We start from the raw sequence: 13,721 nt of genomic DNA, 5'->3' as shown, positions 1-13,721 counted from the left end.
TCACCCCCAATCCAGCTCCAGGGAGATGAGCTTCAGGAACTTGAGCCCGGTGAGTCAGGCTGGCTGAGAGTGGGCTGGGGATAGGAGCCCAGGAGTACAGCATTCAACCTGTTACTGATTAGCTGTGTGACCTTGGGCAAGCCCTTTCCATCTCTGAGTCTCAGATTCCTCCTTTGTAAATAAGGGAAAAGAACTAGATTGGTGTTTTCTGACCTTGGATATGAATCACAATCATCTGGGTGGTAGCAAGAGAAACGAACTTGAAAATATTGATCCCTGGGCCTCATCCCAAAGACCCTACAGCAGTGGTTCTCAACCTTTCTAATGCTGTGACCCCGCAATACAGTTCCTCATGTTGCGGTGACCCCAAACCAAAAAATAATTTTGGTGGCTACTTCATAACTGTAATTTTGCTACAGTTATGATTCAGAATGTAAAATACCTGATATACATTATGTATTTTCCGATGGCTTTAGGCGACCCCACCGGGGTCACGACCCACAGGTTCAGAACCGCTGCCCTACAGGAATCTGAATCTCAGGGAAGAGAGAGGCCTACTGAAGCTCTGGTTCCCAACTTTGACCCAGTTAGGCAGTCTCTGGAAACCCTCCACAGACCCCTACTCTGAGGAGCTCTTTGGGATACAATGATTCCAGCCACAACCTCTTTCTTTCCAACCTCTAAGCCACCTCAGGCTAGAGCGAGCTGTCCCTCTTTTCTCTCCAAAGAGTTCTGGAGCCTGAAGCACTGTCAGTGAGCAGTTTATTACCCATCAACCTGTCACAGGCTCCCTGCACCACCGTCCACAAGCTAGACCCAGCCTTCACTCCAGTCAGTCCTCACAGCCAGCAATCCCCATCTTCCATGCTCTTCCTCCCCGAGCCCTCCCTGGCAGCACCAGGCCCCGGGGGCCACATCTCAGCTAGGGGCGGGGACCGAGAGCAGGAGAAAAGAGGCAAAAGCTGGCGAAAGAAGAACCAGACTGGCCCCAAGCCTCTGGAACCACCGCCCCCGGATGAAGGGAAAGTGGGCCGGGCTGGAGGAGGCACAGAGGCTGGGGCTGCCAGGCGATGTCTCAGGCAGGAGGCTCTTCTCCAGGAGGTGCAGGGAAGCCACTCAGGTCTCGACCAATGATCTCACTCACTGTAAAGGAGAAACAGTTGAGAGACTGGGCTAGGGACAGTCCCCTCCTTTTCCAGAGACACACACACAATTCATTCAAGGCCAAGGCAGGCCTCAGTTTAGGGTGCCTCTAAGCTCCTCCTCCACTGGGCCTCAGTTTCCCCAACATGTGCTGACACCTGCTCCAAACAAATCTTGCTCAACTACATCCATCAGGGCTCCCAGACCCCCATCCCAGCCCTTTCCTGCGTACTCAGTAGCCTGCAATGTCAGGGCAATCTCTGTCTACAGGGCCAGCGATGGGTGTAGTCAGTGGGAGGAAGAAAAGGCAAAATATGAAGGTTCTTCATCACCAATCCTGACCACAGTTGCCATGTTTTGGGGAAGCTGAGGCAAGGGGAAGCATGCTTGACTGGGCCTCGGCAAGCCACTGCTCCGCTCTGAAACTCAGTGCCGAGTCTGCAAACTGGGGAGCTAGATTGAACGATCCTGATAATACTTCTAGCCTGAGATTCTGTCATCTGGGACAGAGGCAGAAAAGGGTTGGGGCAGAAACTCCATGTGCCCTTCAGAATTAAGTTCACTGGGTTCAGGTGGCCACATGAACCAAGAAATTGCCTCCTGAGACCCTCTGAATAGCTCTGAGCAATCAAGGAGGCGCAATCTCTGAGAAGCCAAGCTCTCGCCGTCTGCGAACTTGCAGAGCAATCACTTACACACACTCTCACACTTGCAGCCCCCAGTTCCGCACCCACCTTCCTCCAGCGTGATACCCTGGATAGGGACACTGTCTCGGAAGCCGCTGCCGTAGCCACCCCTGGATTTCTCCTGCTCCAGAGTCCCCTCCCCAGGGCCATAGCTTGGCCCTGCCTCATTGTACCCCTCAGCCGGTGGGGCATGAACAGCACTCTGGGGCGGGAAGGGCCCGTCTAGCGGTGGGGAGGAGGGCAACGGAGGCCGGAAAGGAGGTGGAGGAGGGAATGGCAGCCCTAGGGGAAAGGGGGAGCCCCGTCCCCCATAGGGGTCACTAGGGAAGGGCCGGGGAAGGAAGGAGACTGGAGGGGGGCGGGCACAGCCTGTGGTACCCCCGGTCTCAGGGAACATCCGAAGGCCAGGTCTGTATGATGTTGGGGGCCCCGTTTGAGGGTACAGGGGGGGTGTGCCATAGCTGAAGCCTTCTGCCAGGTAAGGAGGTTCGTAAGCAGGGTCTTCATGGGGATAGGAAGGGTAAGGGGGCCTGGATGGTGAGAAGTCCATGTCAGTGCCAAAGGGGGAGCCTGAAGCTGAAGGGAAGCCCCGGAGAGATGAGTCCGGTAGGGGCTCCTCCTTGAAGATCACTGGGTGGATGGGAAGCAGGAGAACACACTGGTGAGAGGCTGGCAGGCTCCCACAGCACTTCCATCCACCTTTCCAGCCCCAGGTTTCTTCTGTCCCCGATGTTGATGGGGCACACATCCCTCTGCCCTCCGCAGCTCCCCGTACCCCCACACTCCACTCGGGCTGTCTTAGAGCTCACCGGGCAGGAACTTGAAACTCTGGGTGGGGCTGCGCTTCCTGCGCCCATTGGAGACATAAAAGTAGACTTGGATGGGCCGGGACACTCGCTTGTTGCTGTACTCAGGGACAGTCAGGGTCAGTGTCACCTGGGAAGAAGCAGAGGATGAGTCAGGGAGCACTCAGGGACCTAGGCTCAGCCCAGCCCTTCCAAGGACCTGAACTTCACTTCCTGGATTTTTCCATTTGCTAAGGAGCAAAGTTCATTCCCTAGAGAAGAACTTGCTTCCAGAGTGGCTCAGAATGCCTCCTCTAGAAAAGAACAGGTCATTTCCGGAGTCCATTCCCATGGGCAAAACACACAGCTGGGAATTTCCTGACTGCTCCCCTGCCCCAGGATGGGCACCCCAGTGACACTGGTACCTCATTGCTCTGCAACCGGTTCACGGTGGCCTCCTCCTCCCATTGCAGCTTTCCATCTGTGCAGGGGGAACAGATTGCTCCAGCCCGGACCCAGGGCCCCTGTCCCACGCCCAGTCCTCTGCCATTTCCCTCCTGCTAGAGCCGAGACCAGACTCAGAAGGCCCCTACAAGGGCTCTCTCACAGAGGAACCCACTGTGTGTTTATTCAATTGAATAAAAAAGGCATGGTTTAAAACTGTCCACTAGATATAGAGCAGCAAACTGAGACCAAGAGAGATGGCCAGCCTGGGGACCAGAGAGCATGGGTGACAGAAGCAACTTTTGAATTCTTCCATCCAACTCCAAACATCCCCTTTCATAATCATCCTGGGAGGTGGTTCAAAGGTAGAAAAAGGTCCTAGCTTGAAGGAAGGCAATAAGACCTCAAGTCTCATGATCCAACACCTCAAAATCTGCTATACTTTAGTGTAGGGGCTAAGGCTCTTGGTGGTCAGGGTTGGGGGAAGACAAAGACCTCAAACTAGCGGGTGCATCTGGGCCCCTCAGCCTTCCCGTCTCCACCCTGAAGCTCCATCCTGGGGTATGTCACAGGCTCTCGTAGCCATAGCTATGCTGCTAGACTCATAACTCAGGAGGGGCTCAGTGTGGAGCGTTGAGGATGTAAGTTACCTCTTCCCTTCTCCTTAGAGACCTTATTCATGTGGGGTCAATTATCTCAAAGCCAACTTCTCTTTAAAAAATAGAATGTCTATTTCTTACACTTTTTTGCCATCCTGAGCATTTTAGATCACTGTCACGCCCATGAAGCAGACAGTCTAAGAGGAAGGACAGTCTGTTGGCCCCATTTCACAAAAAAGGACACTCAGGCTCAACTAGCTAGTTTACTGATGGTGCCACAGAGTTCTTTCACCTGCTTGCTCCATCTCTGCCAGCCTGCCCTCCCCTCCCCAGAGGGTACTTACCAGGGCCCCTCTCGATGAACACCACCTTGGAGTCTGGCAGGAAGTTGGAGCCAGTAAGCACTAGCTCCTCTCCCCCTCGCACGGAGCAGGCACTAGGGCTGTAGGCCTCCACCTGGGGCAGCTCCTGGGCCGAGCGCTGGGCTGCAGGGCAGAGCAAGAAAGGTCTGGCTGGGCTGAGTATGGACGGGACGGCCTCCTCTGCCCCCACCACCTTGGAATCACTGCCACAGGGCCCTGGAGGAGCCCTCCTCAGTGGCAGACACATATGTAAACCCACGGAGTCCTTGAGGTGGTACCTACCATGTAAGGAGCCACCGCTCAGAGAGGGGGGCCGACAGGGCAGGCCAGAGAGTTATCCAAACAAGGGCACAGGGCTACCCGGGGAATAAGTAGGACAGAGACACTCTAGTTCAGCCCAAAAGACAGAGTCTGTAGCAAGGGTAAATCAGAACACCCCTCCCACCCCTCCAGGAGAGAGATAAGGGCTAACTCCCTTATGGGGCTACCCAGGACAGACGGGACACAGGGCACTATGCAGAGGAGGTGAGGTGAACAGATACACAGACAAGAGGGTCACCAAAGAGAGAGAGAGCATAGGGCTTTTTTGCTCACAGCACTCGATGGGCACTGATGCTGTCTGCACAGAGACGACCTTCCCGCTGCCCTGAGGCACGTGTACCCGGAATACCAGCCGCACACGTGTGTTCTTGCGCCCGATGTCCGTCTCACCCTTCCGCAGCTCAATGTCTGAATTCCGAAGCTTCAGGATTCCAGCACAGTCAATGCTGAAGGCAAAGGATGGGAGGCAAGCCTTCCCAGCTAAAGCCAGAATGGCAATGCTCCCCCACTCCCACACAGGAAACCCCGCCTGAAGACCTTCTCCGGGAGCCTCGGAGGACTATTTTAACCCAGAGATGGTCTCCACAGAGTACTCCCCAGACCCAAAGGTCCTCTTCTCTATGATGAGAAGGCCTGAAACTGTTCCTCTGAATGATGTCTATCTCTTCTGGGAAGAGGAAGGGTGGGCCTAGCTTAGAAACCATGGGAAAGACTGGTCCTAAAGCCTGAAGCCTGAGGGGAAGCAGAGTGGGGACCTACTTGGCTGCCATGTTGTTCTCAGGAAGCAGGGTCATCTCCAACACCTTGGTACCACTGACTACAGCTTCATAGCTGGCTGTGGCCACCATCTTGCCGGTGATGCGGTGCACCTGATAGAAGGCATGAGGCCGCAGGTTCCTTTCATCTGCAGTGCCAATGAACATCTGTAGGGTCAGTGGCTTCTCACTGTAGCCTAGGAGCTGGCAGAGGGAGACAGAGACACAGGCAACTCAACTGAAATCTCCACTGGCTCATCCTTCATCCATCCCAGGGTTTTCAGTCTGCTAAGGGGTAAGGGTGAGGATGGTGAAAGACAAAGGATATCCTGGAAGGGGTTCCCACAGGGAATTGGGCACCAGTTGTGGAGAGAACGTGGCCTGGAGTTCACAGTGTTATTCTTGGAATAAGGCTCAAACTGGGCTGGGCAAAAGTGAAAATCTCCCAAGAGAGACTGGCCCAATTCAATGGAGACAACCTAACTCCCAGTGAACTTTGGCCTCAGCCTAAGCCCTCCCCCACATCTGGCAAGCCATCATTTTCCAGAGTAGATATGAGGCGGGTGTCTCATGGGATGAGGGGAGCGGGGGTGGAAGGATAGAGGGGTAGAAAGTATATCCGGGTCCTTGAAGGGCACCCTTCCTCCCCCGACTCCAGCCTGCCTGCAGGGTCACTGCTGAGAAAGAGTGTGGGAAAGGGCAGTGCCACAGGTCTGCACAGCTGAAGCCCATCGACAGGGATCTGGGACTAAAGAGAAGAAAGGCTGTCAGGCCTGGCTTCTGCCCCTTACCTTGACTACAGGATGACCACCAGGGGCAGCTTTGACAGCACCTCGGCTGCCCTCTGTTTCGTAGTGGGCCCGGTGGTGGGCTCTAGGCTGCACCTCAATCCTCAGCTCCAGCTGCTCATACTGGCTGGGCAGTGGCCAGTCCAGTGGGGGTAGGGCTGAAGTCCTGGACAGAAGAGAAGAGCACTGGTCATCTGCAGCCTCAGATGCTTGTCAGGGCAGTGCTGAATCTCAGCTCCCTGGGATATGAAGAAGGTGAGGGTTTGGGTGTAGAGAAATCACAGCAGAAATAGAACAGTTCAAAAGCCCAGAAGAAAGGTGGTAGGAGACAGGCCCCTCAGAGCCCCTCAACGTGAGGGTATGGAGACTCCTTCCTTTCCAGCTCTGAGCACAGGGTCTGAGGTGGTAAGGGTTCAGTTGGATATAGAGGAATCCAAAGCCCATTCTAATCCTTAGACCTATATGGGAAGATTCAAGCAAAGAAGCACAATTTCAGACTGGAAATGGCCTCAAGATAAACCCTTTTGTTTTTCAAGTAAAGAAACTGAGACCCAGATGATAGAACACAGTGGGTCAAGCAAGTCAGTGACTGACAGAAGCCCGGGTCAGTGCCCATTCCTCTAATTGGGGCTGGACAGGTCCATTCCAGAAGCTGGGGTTTCCAGATGTGCAACTTTCTTTTATTGGGCTCTCAGATACCCTAAGCCAGGGGACCTCGACTGGTAATTGCCCCAGGTGACATTTGGCAATGTCTAGAGACATTTTTGGTTGTCACACTAGGGGAGGGGGTGCTACTAGCATTTAGTGGGGTCAGGATGCTGCTAAACCTACAATGTCCAGCATTGCCCCCACAACAGAATTATCCTGCTCAAAATAGCAATAGTGCTGAGGATGCGAAACCCTGCCCTTCAGGAGCCCGGGGAGCAGGTGTTAAGGTCTCTTCCCCCCCAAAAAAACTTGCCTGGATGGAGCCAGCTCAATATGACATCTTAAGACTTAGAATTATTGAAATTTGCAGGATTATTTGAGGGTAAAATGGATAGGAGAATCCAAGAACTGCTTGTTTTAATGAATTTTTGTCTTGCAAATATATGCTATTTTAATTCAAATGAGCAGCTATACTTTTAAGGCACAAATCAGGCTCTGGAAATTAAAAGTCAGAGAAGGGGGACTTCCTGCTGACCACTGTAGGTCTGAAACCCAGCCACAGTCCATGTCCAGACCGTGCCAGCCCAGGGTTAGGTGTGGGCAAACCCAGAGGAACTCCCCGGTTTTCCTCCACGGTGGTGGTGGTGGGGTTTCTAATTGGTCTACAGGGAAGATTTTTTTTTTTTTTTTTTTTTTTTTTTTTTGCAAATCATTGGTTTATAGAAGGCATGCTGTTGTTTTAATTTTTCCTAAAACTGGGTAAATGGTAGCAGCCATGCTGGTTGAAGATTCTCTATTGAAATGCCAAGGGCACAGAATGAGGACCTTTCTCTAAGCCCAACCCTTGACCTCCTGCTCTGAAGTGGAATGGCTGGAGATAGCAGTGGTGCCAGGTAAAACCCTCACCTGAAGACAGGACTGTGACCCCCAATCCGGGCCTTAGACCAAGCCAGAGGGGAGGGCACTGCCAGGTAGTCCATGCCAGCCACCTCCTTCCGAGGACCACCTGGAGGAGCTGCACTCTCCTCTGCTCCTGAAGGCAGCTTCCCGTTGCATGGGGCGGGCTCCTCAGACCGAGACAGAGCCACTGCCTGCTCACTGGAAGTCCTCCTGGTTTTCTGGGGGATGCTTTCCGCTGGTGGGGCTCCCGCATAGTCAAAAGGGCCAGGGGAGCCAGCATCCCGGGACAGAGGCAATGGGGGTGGTGGAGGTGGGTCAGGCCCCTCCTCTCCCAAGCTGCCCCGGCGGGACAAAGCTGGAGAGGCTGAAGATGGGGTTCCAGAGCTGGAATAGCGCCGTTTGCCACAAGGAGAGGCAGGCCGTGGGGAGGCTGGGGTGGGCCCAGGAGCACTGAGAAGTAGCCAGCTATCTTCTGGTACCCTGCCTCCAGGGCTTGGACCATACAGGCTCCAGGGATCATCGGGTGTCCATGGCCTAGGTGATGACCGGGGTGAGGGCAGCGGGGAGCCCAGGCCAAAGCGGGAGGCTGCTTCATTCAGCTCAGATTCCACCTCATCGCAGGCCGCGTACAGGGCTGCCTCATCAGAAGCATCGGAGAAGAAGCTCCACGAGGACAAGCTGCTGCTGCCCGGGCTGGGGCTGAAGAAGGGGCCCCCACCCTGGCCCCCTGCCTCTCGGTAGCCTCCGAAGCCTTCTGGTGGTGGGTAGTCCCTGGGGGAGCTGTCTCCCCAGGCATCAGGGTTGTCCTCCAGCGTGGCTGGTGGGTCGGGCGTGGGAGAGATGGAAGTGATGCGAATGCTTGGGCACTCGAGGACGCGGCCTCCCCCAGACACACCGGAGCTCCCTCCCGGGCCCCCCAGCCTCACCGACCGGGCTGGCTGGCTCTCCCAAGTGCCAGGTGAGGGGGCTGGGCGGGGTGGTGGCGAGTGCATGCCAGGCCGAGGGGGTGGTGGCCGGGGAATGCCAATAGGGGCAGCGCCATAAGGAGGGGGCTCCCCCAGGGCCAGACGGCAGCATGGCGGAGTGTCCTCTGAGTCCAGTTCTGTCAAAATGGGAAGGGAGGGAGACAGAGAAAGGGATGCCACAGGAGATGGGAAGAGAGAGAAGCAGGTGAGATGTCTAGGTTCCTTGAGTGGCCATCCCCCTAAGTCCTGTATACCACCCCCTCCTCAGCAAAGAGGGGTCTCTACAGTGCCCTTCGGAGCCACAAAGACAGAAGCAAAGTTGAATCTCGGAAAGTGGAAGAGATAAACTCAGAAGAGCCTAGTCTATTCCTACACGGAAAAGCTCACACTCTGAGCTCCCTGCCCGGGGACCTCGGGTACCAGACCGAATGGGTCTTAAGATGAGGGAGGTGTGTCGAGAGGGGCTGGAGTCGGGCCTGGAGACATGTTTAGAGAGGCGCTGGGCTGGGCTGGGGGCGACTCACACATGAACCCAATTAGCAGCGGTTCCCAAACCCCCAAACGGCGCTGGCAGGAGCCCCAGTTGCTATCGCAACAGTGGCCAGGGGAAGGGGGGCACCAAGGCAGTGATGACGAGGGGAGGTGACTCCTCCCTCGCTCCCCCCAATTTGAGGGCGGGGGTGCTGCCTGCCCAGCCAGCCCAGTGGGGGGAGGGGGGTGCACGCCGCACGGATTCCGTGCGAGCGGCGGCCGCCGCCCCCGGCTCAGTCCCAGCCATCTGCCTCTCGTTGCGGCCAGACGGGGAAGGGGGAGGGGCGTCCTGGTGGGGCCCGATGGTGCCCCCGGCCCCGGACGTCGGGGCTGCTGGCTCGGGGCTCGGTCTGCAAGGGGCAAGCTCCAGAGTCTCGTCTTTCCTTCCTCCCGTGGCACCGGGGGCTCTCGGGACAGACGTGCCCGTCCGCCCCCCATCCCAGTGACATTCGGCCCAGCCGAAAGGCGGCGCGCAGCTAGCGTCACCCCCACCCCCACCCCAATCAGGACCTAAAAAGGAGAAAGTGATGCTCGGCCCCCGCGGACCTCCGCAGACCCCCTGAGCCCCGCGACTCCACTCAACCTCTGATCCCCTCACCCCCACCCCGGGCTAGCTACCCTGACGTCCCCAGACTCGGGACCCCTCGGCCCTTCCGTCGCTGACCCCAAGACCCCTTCCCAGCCCCGCACTAACCTTCCCCCGACCCCCCCGCGCTCAGCGGGGGGGCCTCCTTTTCCTCCCCGAACACCAGCTTAAATTCCAGCTCCTCATCCTCGCAGCTCGCTGCCCCCATGGATCCGGCCAGTGCCCCCAAGTCCTGGTCGGGATGGGGGGGGGAGCTCAGGAGGCTGCCGTGGCTTCACCCTTGGCTCCCTCCCTCCCCTTCTCTGAGACGCCCCCTCCTCTGTCGCTGCCGCCTCCCTCCGGACGCCCCCTAGTTATTATAGAAACTTTTCCAAACTTTTTTTCCCCAAACTTCTTCAAAGCGGCCCCCCCCCAGCCTGTCCCTGATTGGCTGCCTGGGATGCTCCAGCCCCTCCTCCAAGGATGAGATGGGAAAACCACGCGCCCCTCGTCCTCCCCCACCCTCCCTCTCTCCTTCTGTCCTCTATCCAGTCCCTCCCCCTCAAAAAAAAAGAGAACAAAACTGAATTGGAAAACAGTCCCTCAAGCGTGGTATGGCCATAATGATGCCGATTGGCCCGCAGTTGTGACAATCATTTCCCGCGGGGAGCACTAACACACACCCCCCTCAACTTAGTTTAAGTTCAAGGGGTTCCGGGTTCGAGGGCCTTAAAGGAGCCACATTTTGAATCCACCGTGTAGAGTCCACAGAAGACCCTTTCTTCAGTTCTGAAGAGGTTCTGCAGCTGTCAACTAGCTGGGAAGGTCTTCCTCTCCCCCCTTTTCGCTCCAAGCTTCAGGTCAAGCAGACTGTGGGGTGCAGAATGGCTCCAGGCTGCTCTGAAGAGCTAAAGGCCGTTCCTTTGAAGTTCCTTTTCTGAGGCTGCCCTGCCTGGGCCTTTGGGAAGCCTTTGCTCTGGCAAATCAGCCCCTCCACCGCTGTCTTTCTCTTTCCCCCAAAGGTGAAGAACATTTAGCTGTTCTGGAGGACTGTTCATAGGTCCACGACCCCAGATGGGCGATGATCCAGGCCGGACTTTACTGCTGCCCTTGTCCCAGGCGCCCAGAGGAGCCATTAATTAGCCTCCACGGGAAGTCGGCTACCTCCTCCCTAGAACTGTAGTCTGGAATAAATCTCTGAACCTTTGGCATCCCGCTCCGGCTCTCCTAAAAATCCTGGCCAGGTTTACCAGGGGCCCAGAGCCCTGCGCCTAGGTGGGCCCCTTTGTAGGACACCTGTCACCTGGGCGGGAGGAGGAAGGAAAACTCGGAGTGGATTTTCTAGGAAAGGCAGGCAAGAAAAGGTCCCTGTTGTGTGAGAGGGATTTAGATCAGAAGTTCGTGCCTAGGACAGTGGGCAGGGTGGGGTGTTACCATTTCCCCACCCTGCATGCAGATTGTGTAATTCAAACCTTTCTAACATGCGATCTTTAATCTAAATCCTACCGGCTCAGGGCTGCGACCCCATAGCGCCCCCAGTCCCGCATCCAAAGGGTTAAGCGATGGCCCTCGGGTCAGACGTTTACAAACACTCGGGAGCCGGGCGGGGACCGCGCCCGTTACTCTAATGAGAAACAGGCTCTGCCGGGCAGAGAAGGAGGGGAGGGCTGGCTCGGCGGGCCCGAGCTGCGCGGCGGGCGAGGCGGCTCCCCTCCCTCCTCTCCCTCCCCTCCCGTCCTCCCTCTGGCCCGCCCTGGGGACCCCCCAGCCCCCGGGGACCCCGGTGACGTGCGGAGCTGCCCCGGCTACGAGCCCAGGGCCGCGACGCTGGAGAGGCGGGGAGAAGAGGCCAGGCCGGCGGGGAGAGAAGAATGTTCCGAGGCCGAGCGGGGAGGCGGCCTGGTTTGATTCCCTCCCCCCACCCCTTTGGTTGGTCTCCTCAGGTTACATTTCCCTTCCAGCTTCATCTCGGAAATAAAAGAAGGAGAGATGGACGGGGAGGGAGAAGGAGAAACACCCTGAGACCTGAGTCTAGCGTCCACCTAAGGAGGGGGGGGGGGGTGCAGAGGGAGGTGAGAGCGCGGGCGAGAAGGCCAGGCTAAGGACCCCGACCCGGACCGGCCCCTGCTGCCCTCCGCCCTGCCACCCCCGACCGCCCTCCCCCACTGCACCGCCCCTGGGGCCCCCTCCGCACCACAGGCAGACGCGCACATTCTTTTCAAATGTCATATTTCCTTTGATCCTGGGCAGCGTTTCTCCATGTGTCTGGCTCAGCTCCTGCTCAGCCAGCAGCCTCCCCCTCTCACCCCCTTTGTATATTTTCCTGGAGAACCTCCCCCTCCTCCTAGCATCTGGAAGGCCCTGAGGGCTGGCGTCGGCACACTTTCCCCTGGCGACTCTGGCCTCGCCTCCCAATGACTCAATTTCCCCTTTGCGGGTGTTGGGGGAGGGGAGGAAGCAGAGGGGAGAGTTGTGAAGCGCAAATGTTGTACAAACGGGCCTGAAGACTGCTCAGGATGCCAAGCTTCTCTCTGGAGGGAGGACCCTCCAATCTGAAAACCCTCCATTCTGTCCGGGCTGCAGCAGAAAGTTGGAATTTATGATTTCTGCCATGTCCTGCCAGGGGAAGAGAGGGAAGTTATAAATTTACGATGCCCTACATTTCTACACCCTGGCTACTACAAAGACCCAACGGCCTTCCCTCGGGCAGTTTGAGTTTTCTCGCCAGCCTGGTCGTTGTCCTGGCTTCGCTGCCCCCTAGCGCGCGCACCTGAACACAGCTCGGCCCTCTCACCTGGAGCTCAGTGCTTCTGCGCTTTCACAAGCATAATTCAGTGGCCTTGGAGGCAGAGACGCTTTAAAAAAAATTACACAAGATACATTCTTCTTGTAAACTATTCAAGCCATACAAAAACATGATATTTTTTATTTAAAAAATGTGTGGAAACCGTGATAGTCCATCATTATATATGTATGTATGTATGTATGTATATATATATATTCAATATATATATATACACACTAACGTTTATATGTACACACACAAGATCTCTTTATGCATATGAGACCATACTACAAACATTTTTCTTGCCTTGCTGCTTTTTTTTTTCTCAGTTAACAAATGGCTTGGAGATCTTTACCAGTCAACATATGTGCATTGAAAATGGTGCTAAAAGTGCCTATCTCTATTTGAGGTTAGTGACAGAGCTCTGTCAGGAACCCAGGCTTTCTGGGTCCCTGTCCAGTGCTAATTTCATTTTACATCTGTCTTAGGCTGGGCTCCCCCAAAAAGCAGAGCCTGAGACAAGAACTAGAAGCACACAGTTTACTGTGGAAAGCAATCCCAAAGGACAAAAGTGGGGGACCAGGAAGAGTGAAACAGGGAGAGAGGGAAAGCCTGGCCAAGGGTGCAGTATTTAGCCACTCAGACACTAAAATATTGTCCCCCTGGGGACTGTCTGTGGAGCCATATACAGTGTGATTCAAGAGACAGAGAGGGGAATATCTATCTACTTGCTCCCACTCCCAGTGGTCAAAAGTTGCCCCTTAAGCGTTCATTGCCTACTTTGTCCAGGTTTACAGAATGTCAGAAAATGGTAGGTGTCCCATGAGGCTGCAGCAAAGAGGCCCCTGAGATAGATGCTGTAGCTGAAAGCAGGCACTGTCAGGTGAAACCTGCAACCTACTGGTTGCACAGTAATAGCTGGAGTAAAAAAGTGGATGGAGAGTATGTGAGGCAGATATGACCTTGATAAGATCATTCATTTATTCTAACAAAAATATGTATTGGGGCCTGACCTGTGGTGGCACAGTGGATAAAGCGTTGACCTGGAATGCTGAAGTCGCTGGTTCAAAAGCTGCACTTGTCTGGTCAAGGAACATATGGGAGTTGATGCTTCCTGCTCCTCCCCCCCCCCCTCTCTCTCCTCTCTAAAATGAATAAATAAATAAATAATATGTATTGGGGAGCCTCTTATGCTCAGAGGCAGTTCTAGGCATTGTGTACCTACACCTATAAACCAAGCCCCCAAGAATTCCCAGTTATAATTAAGCTGCAATATATTTCATATTTGGCATCTCCCTCTTCTTTTTTATTATTTTTTTTTATTTTAGCTGGAAACGGAAAGAGACAGTCAGACAGACTCCCGCATGTGCCCGACCGGGATCCACCCGGCACGCCCACCAGGGGCAACGCTCTGCCCACCAGGGGGCGATGCTCTGCCCCTCCG

The 13,721-nt window shown here is 55.5% G+C and overlaps 1 protein-coding gene across 1 annotated transcript; it reads right to left on the bottom strand.

The window, feature by feature from the left end:
* Window positions 1–760: 760 nt before the first annotated feature.
* On the bottom strand, window positions 761–9,982 carry NFATC4 (nuclear factor of activated T cells 4). Its single transcript, XM_066277581.1, has 10 exons — window positions 9,622–9,982; window positions 7,438–8,533; window positions 5,887–6,049; window positions 5,100–5,299; window positions 4,614–4,786; window positions 4,002–4,142; window positions 3,040–3,095; window positions 2,639–2,765; window positions 1,878–2,459; window positions 761–1,143 (listed from the first exon to the last, which is right to left on the bottom strand). Exons 1-10 carry the CDS (start codon window positions 9,719–9,721, stop codon window positions 1,076–1,078), a joined length of 2,706 nt encoding a protein of 901 aa, XP_066133678.1. The 5' UTR covers window positions 9,722–9,982; the 3' UTR covers window positions 761–1,075.
* Between the last annotated feature and the right edge of the window lie 3,739 nt (window positions 9,983–13,721).

The sequence above is a fragment of the Saccopteryx bilineata genome, chromosome 4, assembly GCF_036850765.1.
Source record: "Saccopteryx bilineata isolate mSacBil1 chromosome 4, mSacBil1_pri_phased_curated, whole genome shotgun sequence".
NCBI lineage: Eukaryota > Metazoa > Chordata > Mammalia > Chiroptera > Emballonuridae > Saccopteryx > Saccopteryx bilineata.
Note: the sequence above shows the minus strand (reverse complement) of the source record. Positions and strands in the feature narration are given on the sequence as shown.

Bases quoted from the DNA above. Each gene is read 5' to 3' on its own strand.
- NFATC4 (XM_066277581.1), bottom strand. From the start codon at position 9,721: ATGGGGGCAGCGAGCTGCGAGGATGAGGAGCTGGAATTTAAGCTGGTG. The intron at 4,787-5,099 runs GTAGGTCCCCAC...CTTTGCCTTCAG, and splicing joins GAGAACAACATGGCAGCCAA to CATTGACTGTGCTGGAATCC. The intron at 2,460-2,638 runs GTGAGCTCTAAG...CCATCCACCCAG, and splicing joins GAGTTTCAAGTTCCTGCCCG to TGATCTTCAAGGAGGAGCCC.